This window comes from Sylvia atricapilla, chromosome 1 (assembly GCF_009819655.1).
Source record: "Sylvia atricapilla isolate bSylAtr1 chromosome 1, bSylAtr1.pri, whole genome shotgun sequence".
In the NCBI taxonomy this organism is placed as follows: Eukaryota; Metazoa; Chordata; class Aves; order Passeriformes; family Sylviidae; genus Sylvia; species Sylvia atricapilla.
This window is the reverse complement of record NC_089140.1, coordinates 128,698,695-128,716,433: the sequence shown is the minus strand read 5'-3', so window position 1 is coordinate 128,716,433 and position 17,739 is coordinate 128,698,695. Positions and strand designations below refer to the sequence as shown.

The 17,739-nt window shown below is 37.4% G+C and overlaps 1 protein-coding gene across 1 annotated transcript in view; it reads left to right on the top strand.

The window, feature by feature from the left end:
* The window catches only part of TRIQK (triple QxxK/R motif containing), a 56,703-nt gene that overhangs the window by 31,157 nt on the left and 7,807 nt on the right, over positions 1 to 17,739 (top strand). Inside the window, exon 3 of the mRNA XM_066333393.1 lies at positions 12,481 to 12,566. Coding sequence (XP_066189490.1) covers positions 12,481 to 12,566 — 86 coding nt within the window. The remainder of the gene's footprint in view (positions 1 to 12,480; positions 12,567 to 17,739) is intronic.

Genomic DNA, 17,739 nt, shown 5'->3' with positions numbered 1-17,739 from the left:
AGTAATTTTAGGATCCCAAGGGATAATGGTGATGTGTACAAGAGATGTTCCCTTCTTGGCTAATTCCATTAAAAGCTTCTGATTTCTGCATTTCTGGAGTGAGACTCCAAAAATCTGCTTTTCTGTCTTACATAATCACTTTCACAGTATCCTGTAACATCCACCTCTGCTACGACTGTCAGTGCATTGACTTCTGGAGTGACAGTGATATGTAGGTCTGACGAAGCATCCTTTGCAATGTGCTTCATTGAAGTGAGAAGTGCAAATGCTGTCAGTCTTACTGGAAACCTTTTACTTAGGCAGAATTAATAAATTACAACTTGTATTTTGGGATGGCCTTGTCATATACAGCTGGTCCAGAATGATATGACTTACTAGTAAGAAATTACTGCATCTTGGCAGACAGTATTGTTTTTATTTTCAATTCTGAAAAAAGCATTATCCACTGGATAAGGCACTGGATCAGGAGTTAAGGCATTTAGGATCACATTTGTGCCATTCTTACAGTGCCTGATTTCTTGCAGGTCTCCTCATTCAGATACTTTCTTCCTTTCACTTTCCAAGTGTGGTTTTGACTTATTCATGGGATATCCCCCTCAGCTCTTGCAGGTCTTCTGCTCCCAGGTGAACAACATGAATCCTGTACTTGTACTAAATCCATAAATTGAGTCTGTTCCCCACAAGTTCTAGCTCCAGTCCAGGCTTTGTTTGGTTCAGACTTGGGAAGCTTTTCTTTAGCAGGTTATGACTGGTAGTGAATTAACATAAACTTGGCAGCAGTCTCAGTTTAACATTAAAAGGGGTTTCTGCTCAATAAAGCAGGTGTCACAGAGAAGTGACGTAGCTTCTCCTGAGCTGTGCTGTCTCTGGTGCTTTGTCCTTGGTTCATTGTGCGACTTCATTGATCTTTGTTTACTGCAAGGCTTTGTTTGTTTTTCATAAAATCAGATACATACTTTAATACTGTTCAAATTGTGCCATCCTATTCTGTGTGAGAGCAGAAAACTGAAGTTGATAGAAACAGCTGTGATGTGCTATTTGTGGTGAAAGTCCTGTAGTATGTTTCATTTGGCCTTATCTGCTCACGTTTTCTGTGCCACCTCCAAGGCCTCTCTGTTCCTGCTGGGGAAAAAGAAGGTGTGGGTGACAGATTGTGTCATTTCCTTCCTAGATTAGTTGTCTCCATCCCTTCTTTAAGCAAAGCCCCGCAGCAGAAATGTTAGAGATGCATTGTTGGGGATGTCTGTGGTCCCTTGGAGGGTACTTGAGGAGGAGCATTAGGGAGAAGGGATGACTCCAGATTCCTGTGCTGCCATGGTCCCACTGTGTCATGCCCCAGGGACTGGTCTCAGTCACCTAATAAGGTTGGACATGTCAGGGAGTGTGATGTCAACTACAGCAGAGAGACATCCTCCTCTCCTGAAACACCAGTGACTCTTTATCCAGAAGGTTTAACAGTGTTGCTACAGTACTTGGTGATATGATACTTATTCAAGCAACCATTTTTGGAAATGAGTTACTAGTGTTGTCTGGCAGTAGCATGATACACACCAGGGTAATTACGAAATTTAAAATTGCTGTATTGAAGACATTTTTCAGGCAGTGGTTGGTTTGGTCCTGCTTAATGCCAGAGATGTGGTGTGGAAGAATTTCTTGATAGTTCAGATGGGCTAGGGCTGCTGAACAGATTTTCTTCAGTGAAGGTAGAAGGAAGGTGACATCTTTTTTGACCAGAATCCTTTTGATGCTGGTGTTAGAATTATATATGTGTATGTTGAATTTTTTCCTAAGAACATAACGTAATCTGACTTCTCCTGTGTTTTTAGTTGCTCCTGTTCTGTTCAAGGTCAAAAGACACTAATTAATATAAGACAATGGGAGAAATTTCTGGCTCTGTAGTTGCAGAGGTAAGAAGAGCAGAGAAGATATTTATGGAACATCTGTTACATGGATATGCTTGATTGTGGGCAACTGAATAGGATGACCTGGTTATCAGTCTCTGTATTTTCCTTTGTTCTCTCTAAGTACTCTCAACTATCAGTAGTATTTTCCTACCTTCCTGCCTAAGCACAGGCCAGTGTTTATTGGAGATAACCTCTGGTAATTATAAAACCAACATCACAGTAACAAGCAGATAGATGGAACATATAATATTAATAAATTATTGAATGCAGCTTCCTTCACAGTAAGCTCTCCAGGATAGGATCCTTTGTAAGGATCCACAGTCCAACAAGTAGATCAGCAACAGCCAGTGTGTTTTGTGAAATCAGTTCAGTTTTCTTCTCTGATAGAGTAGAAAACTTTCCATTGATGGAGGAGAGGAAGAGGTGCCATTTACCTTGACCTTGTCAATGTATTCTGGTAAACAAACTAGAGATATATGACTATGAAGCTGCTGCAAGATGGGTACCAAACTGATATGAAAGGTGTTCTCAGTAGTTACTAGTAGATCCACAGTGGCCTGGACCCAATATTCTAATTGCCAATGGGATGATTATATCTGCAAATTATACCAGTATGAGAGGCAAATTCAAACGAAATCTGAGAAATCAATGTAATGGCTTGGAAAAATAGAATATAATGCAACAGAAAAAGGGCAAGTTTTTAAACTGTGGCCTAAATATTCAACCTACAAACTGAGTAAGCATAAGTAATGCTTATGCAATAATCTTGGAGAAAGGGTTTGTAACAGTGTGCAGAATCGCAGGCAGGCTGTGAATGTGTAAGAAGAGTATGTACATAAAAGATACTAATAGGATCTTTTTCCACTTTTGGGGGGATATACCACATTTCCTCTATTTGCAGCAAACCGTTAATAAAATCAGTGTAAGCCAAATTGCAGCTGGTTGCAGCCTGAATCAGAGGCAGAAAGACTCGTGTTCTGTGTGTCTCTCTCATCACACCTTATGCTGCCTTTTTCACACCTCTTATCATCAAAGAAAATAGTATGATGGTTTCTGATGCCCAAAAATCATCTCATCAAATGTTTGATAAAAATATGGCTTTTAATTGCATTGGTAGTGAATACTTCACAGAATCATAGAATGGTTTGTGTTGGAAGGGGCCTAATCTTGTTCTGCCCCCTGCCATGGGCAGAGACACTGCTCACCATACTAGGTTACTCAGTCTGGCTCCATCCAGTCTGGCATTAACCACTTCCAGGGATGGGGCATCCACAGCTTCTCTGGGCAACCTCTTCCCGTGCCTCACACACCTCACAGTAGAGAATTTTTTTCTAATATCTAATCTAAACCTACTCACTTTCAATTTGAGGCCATTCTCTTGACCTGTTACTACATGCTCTTGTAAATTGTTGCTGCAGTAGTGATTTTGATTTGCTTTTTTCATTTTCTGAATTTATACTAAAATATGGTTGTTTACGTGAAAATGTAACTGTGAGCAGTTGTTCCATAGCAAAGTAGTACAAATGTACTCAAAACAACATGTACAAAGCAATGTATGCATATATATTATGTAGGTGGAGAAGAGAGAAGTGAAATACTCACCTAGTGGTCTGTTTCAAATGAATTGTGTTAATTTATTTTTAAGAAAGGTATTTAATGTTTTCATAGTTGTCTGTTTGAGTAGGAAAGGAGATTGTTGGAAAAGTTAATTGAAGAGCTGCCATTGTGTGTGTGGAAGCTCCTTTTACATGGAGGCAGTACTTTTTAATGGCTGTAGCCATGCACCTGTTGGACTTCAGCACAGGATTGCAACAGATAGTTAGCACTGAAAGGCATGAACAAGGACTGCCAATCAAATAGTAGTAGCAAGAATTTTTAGTGCTGTTCTTCAGATCTTTCATTATTGTCTTGCAGTTAATTGAGTATTACAATTCTACAGGTATTGACAACAAATTACTTGAATAATTAGCTGATTTAAATTATTTTTTATTATTTTTTGTTCTCTGCATTATTGATAATTGGTTTCCTAAATTTATTTTCTTAAATGCTTATATAGATTTTTAAAATAGTCCTTAAGTATCAAAAAAGGGGCTAATTTAAATATGTTCTTAATTACTTGTTGTGGTCAAAGTATGTCTAATACAAATTTTAAATGGAAACCATTTTTTAAATGAAATGCTGCTTTTCATAGCAACTTATAGAAAATTTGAGGGATTTTCTTCTTCCAGTCAGAATATTATATTTAAAAATATTACCAGACTTCTGGTTTGGAATCAGGGAAAGATAGCAATAATTAAATGGGTATATTTGGTGTACTTAAGAATGCATTGTATTTTGGGGTTTTTAAATCTTGCATGCAGCATAAAATGAAGTTATTCATTTTAATGCGTCCTTCTTGTTGGCTTAAAGCTGAAATATAGTTGCTTGAAAATTAATTTACCCCTCATGAATGACTGGTTGGATTATCTTTGTAGCATTAAATGTCAACCCTGAGCTCAGAGCACATTGTGTCTACAGTAAAAAGTTGTCCCTGAGCACTTAATGTTGTGTTAAATGATGATGTGTCCTTTGCAAATGTATTATTAGTGTCAAGCTGTTCCGTCTCTCAAGATTGAAAAATGGTCAGTGATTTGAGCTGCCATTAAACCTGAATAAAATAGAGAGGCTGTGGGGGGTTTTCATGCCTTTTCTGAGTACAGACACACTCTTGTGTAGGTACAAGACATATAAAAATCTTTCTGTTAACCTAAGACTCCAAAAACTCCCTTTGGTATCACAGCAATTAAAAATAAGAAAATCTCCCTTCTGCTTCTCAGGAAAAGAATGATCATTGAATTTATCTGTGTGCCACTAATAACACAAAATACAATAATAAATACTTGAGAGCTTGATCTTGTTTCCACAGACGTGAGTTAGGGCTGGGTTGCCAATTCTCAGACATAGGTTATAAAACTGTTACTGCTGTGTGGTTTGCCAACTGATTTTTACTGAAGTTAGGCCTGAAATTCCTATGGAATTTCATTTTTTTGAGGTTCCTCAACATTCTAAATAAATAGTTATTTTGAGAATGAAACAGGCATGTTGAAGATTCGTTCTGTGAGAGTAGAGTTTGACAGTTTCACTGGGTTGATGTTCTGTTACTCAGTCAATATACAGTGACCGCTTTAAAATCTCTCAAAGATCATAAAATTAAATACTTGTTTGTGCACTTTAGGAGACAGGTGTGTAGGTACTTCTGTGCTTTTCAATGGTGTTACAAAGCACTTTACAAAACACTTCTTTTTTTATGCCAGACACCTAACTTGTTGGCATTTAGAAAGGCACCTAAAGAAAAGTTGTAGTACTATGTAAGAGATGATAGAGCTGTTTTGGCGTCCCAAAGCATGTAAGAAAACAAATGCTTGTCTTTTTTCCTACTAAAAATCAAACTACTCTAAAGTTAGGGAATTTGTGGTAGTGCAAACTGATTTGAACCTTTTAGATCATGACCTTGCTGTTTACAGACCCTACTGAATTCCTTTGGTGCACTTCAGTTCCATTGCTATGATGACATTAAGGTACTTCAGGCAATGTGATTTTATAACTAAATTCTTTCTCAGCTGTCAGCCATTTAGCTAGTTCCATGGAAGTAGTTCCCTGATAGTTGAAAAAGGCAAGTGCAGTGCACATGCACAAGAAAACAGTGAGAACATGGACATTAGTATGTCCAGTGAATGGTCAGGATGTCCATCTGGAGCACAGGATGTACAAGAAGAGGCTGAGAGAGCTGTCTTTTCAACTTTGAGAAAGCTCAGCTGAGATGTTACTGCTGTCTACAAATACTTAGTAGGAGGCTACAGGCAGGGTGAAGCCTAACTTTTCTCTAAAATGCATGATGATAGGACAAAAGGCAAGTTAGAACATGAAAATTCTCTGTAGGTGGTTGAAAAATAGTTTTACCAGAGGAATGGCCAGATGTTGGGAAGAGTTTCTTAGGGCGGTTGTGGAATCTCTATCTTTGGAAATGCTAAAAATTCAACTGGATAACCTCATCTGCACTTGCTCCCAGAGTCACTGGAGCTTACATTCAGGTTGAATACGGTTTAAAAATTGTCTCTCTTTCTGAGCAGAGGGATGGATCATATGACCCCCAGGAATGTCTTCTAACCTAACCTAAGCCCTGAGACTGTAGCTTAAAGCAGGACCATAGCTGGTACATGAGAGCCGTTCCAAAGAAGCAGTGTGCTAATTATGGTACAGAACACAGTGGTTCTGTAGCACAGGCATAGCTGACTGGCTTGGGAACCACCATGTCATGGCTGAGCAGGAATGGAACTCAGGCTGTGGTTTTCAATACAATTGACAGTCCCTTCGTGGCTCTGTGATGTTATCTCTGTAGTACTAGTAATACCCAAGATAATTACTTCAAAGGTAACTTGGCCATGTGTGTAAATGTCTTGAATCAAGATAAAGTCATAGAGGAATTAGTTCTTCTCCATTTGTCCCTTAGAGCTATTTCCTTGGTTCATATTTAATCTGTTTAAAGTTAGAGTTGAAGCCAACTCACCTGTCTTGGGTTCTGAACATCTCTAGTTGTTCTTGACAGTAAAACAGGCAGCACCAAGGACCTCTTTGGGCTGTACTAGGCTGCTGTCACTCACTCTTTGGAGAAGTCTCTCCATGAGAAGTAAAGAGAGACCCAAACTAGCAATCACCTCAAAGTGAAACCAGGTGTAATGGCTGTGACCTTCTGTGTCTTGCCTATAAGGGCGTTGTGGAAAATGGCATGACTGAACCTTCCTCTATCTTGGGCCTTTGTCCCTGCTAATGAGATCTAATTCTCCCTTACCCCTGTTACTGCAGGAAAAAGGACAGGATGCTTGAAGTCAGACCGTGGAGACCCTGAAAAGATCAGAAGTCCATTTTCTTGTTCTGTTTGTTCTGTGCTGTTTTGTGGAGGGTTCCTGGAACCTTCACTAATTCATATCAATAATCATAATAAACCAACTGATTTCAGCTTAACTAGGTGTGTGATTTCACACTTGCAGTTCATCAGTAAATCTTGCCACAATCTGTGTCTAGTTTCTAATTAGATATATGTATATTTTAGTATGGTTTTCAGTATCAGTTACAGTAAGGTACTTTGGTTAAACTACTACTGAGGGTAATTAAAGTTTACCCTCTAGTTGTAGCTTTATTGATCCTTAAGCAGTACTTTAACATATGAAATGGATTGCTAATGCATGGAAAATGTCTTACTAATGTTTTGAGTATGACTGTAATACCAGCACAGAAAGATTCAGGACAGCAGTTGGTTGTTATGAATTATAGTGAAAGTGTTGAAAGGAATTTTAAATCTGTAGCACTGATTAAAAAATTTAACTATCTGTCAGGTTTTTTTGACATGCTGTAAATAACTCATCTACAAATTATTTGTCTGAGTAATTAAATTTAGATTGCACATTTCTCATTTCAAATATTTTGACTCTTATCTGTTTGGTTTTCCATTGTCGCTTAATTGGTGTGGTCTATATAAACGGACAATAAATTTATATACCTTTGTTATAAAGATCAGTCAGTGAATAGAACTTGGTATTCATCCCAGACAGAATTATGATTGAATGTATTTGCAAGATTAAAGCACTGAATTTACTTCTTTCTAATTAAAGGCAATTAAAGATTTGCAGACACAAATAAAAGACAATGAATTGAGGAATAAGTGTAGAAGCAAGTCCATTTGCAGGTGAAAAGAAGTGCCTTTGAAGCAGAACCAGCTGTATTTTCATTGAAAGAATAACAGTTTAGGAAGCTTTTCTGCATGTGCTTGCTTGATAGCATAATGTACTCATAAGCAGCTTACGCAGTACAGTATTCAGAAAATAGCAGTGCATTAATTTTTAAAGTAGCAAATGCAGGCAAAGAGCAATGCTGCCACATGATGATAATGAAGGTGGATATTGTAAAGTCTGCTGAGAGAAAAGAAAGCAGGGAGCTCCTGAAATGTGAACATTTATAAAACAATAACTAGATATTCATATGATAATAAGCTTGGACAGCAGCATCAACAAAGACCAAAGATGCAGTCCTGTTTCTGCTTAAGCCTGATGAATTGAAAAGCAGAGAGGCAGTCTTTAGTCTTTTATTCAATTCCAGTAATGAGCTATTGTTAGAATGAAAGAGTAAATATCTAGAAGGGTTGGAAACACAATTTTTTTTTCTCCTGAAGTTACTTTGTAGATTTTTTCAGGTTGTGTCTTAAACAGAAGCATCTTTAAACACAACCCTAAATGTAGTCAGTTTTCTGAAATATAGTGCTCAGCATGCTGCATTCTCAGTTCCATGTATAAAGGAGCTTGGTACGTATGCAAAAGTACAGTGTTTTGCATACTACCTGGCAATGCCACAGGATTTCTGTAGACTAAAAAAAAAAATAATCCAGAACTTAAATGAACTTGTCTAGCTTATACATATTATTTAGATAGTTTGGATTTATCATCATGTCATTGGAAGATGAATTAAAAAGAAAATATATAAGGTCAGGTCATCTCTAATATGTTATTGAAATTATTGAATAGATGTTTGGGATCTCTATTTCCTTTTTAAGAAGAGTTAAATAAAAATTCTTCAAAATCCATAGATTTTTATTCCTAGTTGCATGAAGAGAAACAAACTCACTTTGCATATTGTAGGAATCCCTAATATCCCCTCTGAAGGAGACACCCTTTGTCATTTTTCACAATATAGCTGTTTTAGTAGCTAAAAAGCTCCCTTATCTTCACTCATTTCTAATCCTACAGCTAGTAAAATAGTCTTCATTTCTACCTGGGGAAAGTTTTCCAGACAGGATCTATAAACATGGCACAGTACAGCTCAGGTGCTCCTGAGGTCACTTTGCTGCCAAAGGAGTGGAAAAGAAGGATGGAAGGAAGGGGTGCAAGGTGAGCTCTGTAGAGTTTCTAAAAGGCAAAGGCTACTTCAGGCACTGAATGGGAAGATGGATAATCTTTGGAGGGAGAGGCTGTCAGGAAGCAGGAAAAGCAGAGGGCTGTAGTCAGTAAAAATAGTTGCCTTATCATGGAGTACTTCTTTTGCTTTAAAAATGGAAAGGAAGTGATGGACCTGAAAAAGAAAAGAAGTGGCACTTTTGTTTAAAAAATAAATGGGGGTACTTATTAAAAAAGGGAAGCTGGCACTATAGTTTAGAGTTTGAGATCTGACAAATTGGTAACAATAATGACTAGTCAGAGAGGTAAGAATTTTGTTTAAGTAATAAAAATACTAAGATACAATCTTTCAGTTGTATCTTTTTGGCTTCTTCTTGCTTAAGTAATACTCCATCAGGAAAACTTGGTGTCTCAGATAGGCATTGGATAAAGCAGACAAATGGGGCTTTGTCCGATGAGTCTGTCTCAATCGGCTGTGGTGATCACTTCCTGAGAAAAAGAAATAGCTTAAACTGATGACTCTGACAGATAAATGTACAAGACAGCTTGCAGGGGGAGATAAAGCTTGAAGACATTGAGAGTGTGAATATACTTATCCCAACTGGTTGAATTTGCTAGCCCATAAGAAGGGAGGTTGTAGGGAGCCTATATTACTTTTTTCTGCTTGTTTTCCAGGTGGTAATGATCAGTATTCACATGGCAGGAGCTTTGCATTTCATTGTTCTTTATAGTCCTGTAGAGCAGATGTCTTTCCCAAGGCCTCAGAAAGTTCACATGTTTTAAGAGTCTTTTAGTACGATTGCTTAATCTGGTTTTCATTACAAAGAAGTCCACAGATGCCCTTTTTAAACTTTTGCACTTGGTGGACTCAGACTGTTTCCCTACCGTTTTTGTTTTTTTTTTCCTTTTGGCTATTACATTTAGCAAGGAGAGTGGTAAATTAATGGCAGGTGCATGGATTTGGAGAACTACCAGCTCTAGAGTCATCACTAAAATAGCCTGTTTGTTATGGGAGGGTTAGTTGTTCATATCAGACTTAATATAAATCTGGAAGTATTCTCTAGATAAGTAGAATCCAGCATTAGCTATAGCAATAATACTGGAATAAAGAGTAGCAGGGTGCCAGAAACCAAGGGAAAGAGCACCAATAAGCTTTCTCATTTGGATAAACGTGGTTCTGCCCATACATGTATTTCACAGACTGAGTCTTCTATGCAATATTTGCCCCTGTTCATGTCACCTTCACACTTGAGCTGTGGAGAAGAAGAGGGAGAATGGGCAGTGGGAGAAAAAGGAGGTGGGTTTTACTAGCTGACTTGTGTCCCTTTCCTAATGCTCATTACCAGGCTTTCTAGTTTTCATTATCTAATGCTGTTGCATTACTGGAAGGGAAGTCTCTGACTGTCTGTGTTTCATTTACTCCTGATAGAAGAGCAGCAAGCCTGAATTAGGAGAACTGAGATTGAATTTAGCACTTGTCAGTTACAAAGTTCTAAATAAAGATATTTTTCCTGCTTAAAACATTTCAGATTGATACATTTCTATAGTTTGTTGACAAGTAAGTAAGAACAGCTGCATCACTTAAGAAAGTTGGCTCCCAACAAAGAAAAAAATTCAAGGCTGGGGCCTATTTCTATGAGTAATAAACTCCTGCCGTTTGTAATGGAAATTCTGAAAGATCTTTTAACTACTTCATGGCAAAAGTATGGGTGTGGGACTTCAGGGTGAAGAAACACATTCTATGTCTAGCTGGCTTCCTCTCATGACTTGACCGTTTTTGTGGTTTCTGTAGGTCTTTCCCTAGCTGTTCTAAAAAATTACTGTACTCTTGATGCATCCTATTATCAGATATTACTGTCATTTGAAAAATAATGCTGCAGTGGTCCTGTTCTGCTAATAAGATGTATTGGCTGGATGAATATATTGGAGCATCTGACATAAATCATCTTTCTGTCATCCTTTCTTCACTCTATCTTTTGAGTTTCCTTGGATATATACCGCCTTTTTTTATTCTTAATACATATGGTTTCAGTTATTTTTCCATTTGTTATTGAGTATTTTTAAGTTATTTCAAGTCTTTTATGAATAATATCTGACCAAAGAGTAGTATAGAGACCTTCACAATGTATAATCCATATGTAATCCATAGGATTGAGGAGAGATTATATAATAAAAGCAAATTTGTAACGTGAGTTCAGCATTCGTGGTATGCTACACATACAGTCTCTATATTGAGTATGAATGGGGTGATACAAAGAATAGACAAAGTCAGAAGTGTCTATGTCTAAGTTCCATGAATCCAGTGTATCACTGGAAGAAGACATTCACATTTCAGAATTTCATTACTATGCTGTAATATCCTAGATTTCAAGGTAGCCATAAAATCAGAAGTTTGCATTACTGATTATGAATGTAAAATCACATCTGCTTGGACAAATGGGGTTTTTGTATACAAAACCACTGGACAAAGTTTTAGAGAAAAGATTAAACTATTTGACTGTAACAGTAATGAAAGCTAGGTAAACCTAGTGATTTCAAAAAGGCCAGACACTCAGCTTTAAGTATTATAGTTTATTGGAATAGTATAGTATTAGTATACTAATAATATTCCTATAATACTAATAGCTAGTGTATTTATTGGAATTAGGCATAAAGAACAAAAAGGATATATGCACATTAGGAGGGAAAAAATGAAGAGGACTTTTTAAAACGGCCAGAGTAGTTATACTGAGGCTCTGTCCCTCCAAGCAGTTTCTTCATAGATTCTTCTTTTTCTCATCCTTTTGTGACTGTATCTGTACCTTGATTTCTGTTAACTTAAAGAAGCTATGATTAATAGTTCATAATACAACACGAACAGGCCTTTCAGACAGCAGAAATATCCCTGAGAGATATCAAGTGTTTATGCTTCGTTATTAAGTTGAGATGAATGATTTATACCATTTCTGTCATTTCTGAATACTTACGTGTCCTCCTCTGAACTCAGTTCATATGAACTTACAGTAATGAAGCCCTGGGCTGCACTCTTTGTGGCTGCAAGAGATAGTCCCTGTAACTTGGAGAACGTTTATCTAGAAGGTTTTGTGTAACATGTTTCTACAAGCAGATGGTGTCAAGCAGTGGTTTTATTAGCATTTACTTAGACTGATCTCCATATCTCTGAGTTCTGATACCTGAAAATAATATTCCAGTTCAGAATTATGAACCTTTACATTCACCAGACTGTCTTGTATTGCACATTTATATGTGCATTAGAGGTGACTAACCAAGAAAATATTAAATGAAAATTTTTGTTTTATTTCAATGAGAGGGAAAAACATAATCTACCTTAAATCTGCCTATTTGCTGGCTGATTCCTATGGAGCAGTTTATTAAACATTGTTCTAATGAGTATTTATCCATATGTGTATTTTGATGTCACTCTGGAGTAACAGGTTCTACACTGATCTGTCAGATCTTGTTCTGTCACTGTCCATGTTAAGCATGGTTGTTCCATAGATTGAATCTCTGTGTTACAGAGTAGCTGTTGTTTAAAATGCTGGACTGTGGGATGTTCTAAATATGTTAAATCTGACTTTTCAACTGAAATAAATGCTCACATTCTTTATATTATTTTTGCCTCATTTTCATTAAATATGCTTTTTTTACTCTAGGGAAACAAGATTATAAGAAAACCAGGCCTATGTTGAGAGCTACAAGGTTAAAAGCAGAAGCCAAGAAAACTGCACTAGGCGTGAAGGTAGAGACCTCTCTGATAGCTCAAACCACCTTTGTGTTTGTTTCTTTTCCCCATAGATGTACTGTGTGAATATTGATTTCTGAGATATATTGTTTATGACACTTCAAAATCTAAGTAGAAACTAAAATATTTATGATAAACTTCTTTTGCTTAACCCTAAAATTACTTGAATATTTGAAGTGCTGAAAGATTTTACGTAGTCTATGTCCTTGTTATGATGCATGCTTACTTCTAGTGTTTAAAGTACTGTGTGCTTAGAAAATTGATGGTTTTAGGGAGTCTGTCTACACATAGAACAAATTTTTTAACTATTTCGTATAGTTAGACAAATTACAATAAATATCTCCCATGTTCCTCTTCTCATCCCACTCCACTAGTAATTCAAAGATTGGGTTTGTTAATTATTGTCAATTCTCAGCACTGTTGTCTCAGTCTGCATCCTTGTGTACCGTCTCTGACTTGGAAAATGAAGGCTTAAACTAACAGCAAAACATACGGAAAAGTACTAAACTTTATTTTGAAAATGTTCCCTTTTCAGGCAGGTATGAAGTATAAGAATTGTTTTGATCACAGCTGTGAATATGAGCAAGGAGAACAATTAGAAGTATTTTCTGTTATCTACTACCCAGTGTGTCATCAAAACGGGATCTATTTGAACACATGTTATTTATGTTGCCTACAGTATTTTTCCCTCAAACTTATTTTTTTAATCCAACTGATACACTATTAACTTAGCAGCAAGAGTGAAACCTGAGGAAAATAAAAAAGTGCATCCATTACCTGGGTATTCTAGTAAAAGAAACTTCAGAAATGTTAAAAGGAGAACATTTTCTTGTTTCTGGCAGATGAGAAATCAATTTTTTCAAGTTATAGCTTATAGCAAATGCCAAGGTATTACTACCAAGCTGTAACAGCTGTTAGGCTGCTAGATGATGTATTTGGTTGTCTTCCAGAATTTGCTATTATAATCACGAAACAGTGCTTTCTTTTTGCTCCTGATTGCTGATCTCGATCAAGCATTACCATGTGATGCAGTATGTTTTCACAACATAATCTCCTCAGTTAGTGCTGTGTGTCAGGTTTTAATGAGAAAAAGTAGATTGCCTTTTTTGTTTAAAGGATAGATTATTAACCTTTTGAGTTCCTTTTTCCTTCCTTTTTTATTACATTTCCCTTTTTCTTTTCATTTTTCTTTCAATGACGTGACCTTTTAAAAGTGATGTTCTACTTGGAGACTTAGTATACAGCCTAATTCTTTTAAAATATACACATTTTTTGCATGTCTTTCACAAGTGAGAAGAGTATGAGATTGGGTGCTCCATCCAAAACATGTTTCCTTTCCTTATTTTCTTAACTAACTCTCACCTAAAAAATGTGGGTCAATGGTAAAGCATATGCATAATCATATATGTAATGAGGAATTGAGTATTAGTGAATAAAGGTTTTTTGCCATTAAGGTGTGCAGTGTGCTCTCCAGGTCTTGAGTGGGTGTGTTTCTGGAGTTCTGCCAGTTGCACTGGGTGATGTCTCAGGTTTAAAATTGTGCTTCTGCCTTTAAAAAAATTCTTTAAAATATTTTCTTCCTGCTGTAATACTTTTTTTGTGTTTCTGGACCTTAAAAAAAAAATTCTGGATCATCCCTAAATAGATCACAGTAATTTGTTTTACTTCCAAATTGCTGAGAAAAGCTGACAGAGCTGAAGCAAAAAGAAAGGTAAGTTGGGCACCTTTCCCTTTGGGGTTTTGCTTGTAGGGGAAGGAAGGTAGGGCTTTTGATTACATGCTTCTTCACTGAACCTGCTTAATGCCAACAACCTCAAGCTTACTAAGTGTTACAATACTTCTGCCAAAACATGGGCAATTTCTGTCGAGTAAACTCTGCACTTCCCCTGATAGACCCTGCAGTGCTCAGCATGGAAGTGAGGTATATTTAATGTCTTGGGGTAAAGGTGCACCTCTTCCCACCTCGCAGTGACAGCTCTTCACCTTGCTCAATCCCTCCAGCAGCAGAACTTCACCATGGGCAGTAGATGCTTCTGGAGTGTCTGCAGGGAAATCTCCTCCTTAGCCCTGTAGAGGCTGCTTAGTTGTGAAGCCCCATAACCTATACCCCTCTCCCAAGCACATGGCTTGTTCTGCTCAGTTCAGTGTTAAGATCATCCAGCTGTTCAAGTGCCATCTTTTTACATCCATCCTCCACACCTATCCTAAATACTTCTCTGTTGTTTTGTGGATAATTTTTCAAATAATTCTTGACAGCTTATGTTTGGTATGACAACAACTGGCAGGACAGAAAAAAACACGATTTGTCCCTTGACCAGTTATCCCAAGGCCCTGAGGTCCCATTTGATATTCCTTAGTCTTGTTGGGACTTTGTATGTGTCCGCCTGGAAAATCAGTAGGCACTAGTCACTGGGCTGTGCCAAGCTGGGAAGTTTCTTGTTGATTTCCCAAAGGCTCACACACCTTCATATGGGCTGGGTCCGTTTGGCATACTGGGCCCTCCATTCCTCTCAAACGGGAGTCACCAATGACTACTACACTTCTTTTTCTCTTAATTGAGGAGGTTTTGATGTGGGGGGGTAGGTTGCCCTGCCCTAGGAAACCCCTCCAACCTGGATGGATCTTCATCCACATTCTCATCTCCCTGGTCCTCAAATTCCAGGACTTCTTATCTATTGTTTAAGGGTGCCTGGAGAGGTGAGGTAGGTCAGGAGGGAATTCACCTGCCACTGCAAGCAGAAACCCATTTCCACTCCCCACTGTCTCTTAAGAACTCCTCCTTTTCACTGGGATGAGTAATGGTAAAAAGCAACAAGATTCACCTTGCAAAGCGGGGTATTTTAGTCTTTTTTAATGATGTAGGTCCTAATTCTGTGTTGTAGAAGTTGATTAACTTCAATCTGTGTTGAGAGGAAAAAAATAGCGATGTAACTACAATGCAATGTGATAAGTAGGCACTTTAAATAGAAATGTCCAAAGTTCTTGTAAATCTTTGAGAAGAAACCAGACACATACACGTATTTGGAATGTTCATTGTTTATATGCATGTCTATTCAGTACATGATGCAGTATGCAGCATTTCAAAATAAATTAACCTTTTATTATAAAAAGCTAAGTTGTAGCTAATAAAAATATTGAAGAGGAAGGATAAATGTGAAAGTGTAATCTCTGTGGGAAAGGGGAGTATGTAGTTCTGTGAAATACATACGCACAATAAGCAAACACAATAAGCACCATATAGCCACTTAAAACAATAGGCTTTTTTATACCATTGATAACTCTAGTGTTGTTTTGCATTAGTGTCTTGAAGAACTTACATGCCTGGCTGTAAACTAAGACTTAGTGTAGTATTTAGAGCAGAAAAAAAAGAGGACTGGAAAATAGCGAAGGGATTTTTAGTCCTTAATTTCTACAAGGATAATGAAATTCAACTGTTGTGTATTTCACCATGAGAGCTGACAACATTAGCTTAAAAAAAGGCCCTGTAAATGACATAAAACTTTTCAGAACCAATCCCCTGGAGATTCTTTGCATTTCATCGCTGGCATACTAATTAGCTTGTCTTGTCAAACTTTGATTGCCTTGTCATTTTAATGCAAGGTTTAAAGTAACAAAGTTTCTTTCAGTCGCTGGCATTTAGTACTTTTTAATTTCCCCAATGAGGCATTTTTATCTGTGTTGATAATGTCAGAGAAGCAGCTGAGCACTAATAACTATCCAAAGTTAGTTCAAGCAGGGTGACCATGCTAGTACTTGGTGTGTCATATTTGCTTTTTCAACATGTTTAAAGATTAAATATTGTAGCAGAGCTATTGTACTAGCTCTGTTTGCATATGTGATACTAATGTAGACAGTGCCAAAATACATTGTGTCTCTTCAAAAAGAGGGACCCCTGTCTCCAGAAGCAACTCCCAGTGAAAGTAGTATGCTGTATGTCTCCTGGTGTTTGGATAAGACAAAATTCTTTGTAGCACTACCAAAAAGGGAGCCTCTGAACTTTCTCTGGGTCATTTTCTTGTCCCCCCCACATGGGCTTGTGCTGGTGGAGGCCCAGATGCCCATCCTTACCAAGCAGAGCAAGAAGACCTTTCCACCACCAGTGCTGCCTCTACTCTCAGTGGATGAGGGAAACATGCCAGCAGGAGGTTGACAAGCAGAAAATTGTTTGAGAAGTGTGAATGCTTGGCCCCCAGATAGCTGGAGTTTGGTATGCAGAGACCAAAAGTTACAGGAGTTCTTGGGGAGACATTTTTTTTTCACAGCCTGCAAGAACAGATCAGTGGTCCATGGGACAAGTTTTCTCTCTTCTTGAAAGGTAGACACAAATCTTAACAGTAGTATTTGCAAAGTACTTGCAAAGATATAATTGACTGCAGAATATCACTCCACAGAGATTTATTAGCAATTCAGTACATCGATTCAGCTAAGGAAAAATGTTTCCTAAACAAAGTGAGAGCTTACTGTGTGTCAGTGTTTTACATATCTGTTTAATCTGTTGTGTAGTTATATACCTCACTGTGGAGACTTTATCACATCTGGAACAAGTTAGATAGGAATAGATAACAACACATTCTTAGTGTATTTTAGCAAAGGATATTGTCCGATTTCATGCTGTTCATAATCTGCTAAATTATTGAACTGCATTTGCCAAGATACAGTTTCATAGTTTTGTAGAAATTAAGGCCACAAGAGACTATTAGATCATTTGATCTGCACTTCTATATGTTACAGATCATAAAATTTCATCCAAATGTTTTCTGCAAAGTCCAAGCATTTTGTAGTGGCCAAAATACTTCAATTTATGTGTCTCACAAAATGCAGAGCAGCTTAATATGCCACCAGTGGGTAAAGTGTGATATTCCCAGTTATCCCTGTAGTCAAGCTTTGATCTCTGACCTTGAAATGAAACAGAGGGGAAACAACATACACAAAGAGAATAACAAAAACAGACCCTTGCTTAACCTGAACACATAATTATCATAATCATGGTTGCTTGAGATGTGAAGATGCACCAAGCAAAATCTTAGGAGGATTTTCTTTACCAGCTTGGAGCAGTAGACCATCTTTCTCAAGCCTTCTTATGTCTCTACTTATGACCAGTTTGTAGCACTTCAAAGAATAATCAACAGCAAAACCTCAAATCCTAGAAATAAAATCAATACAATTGGAG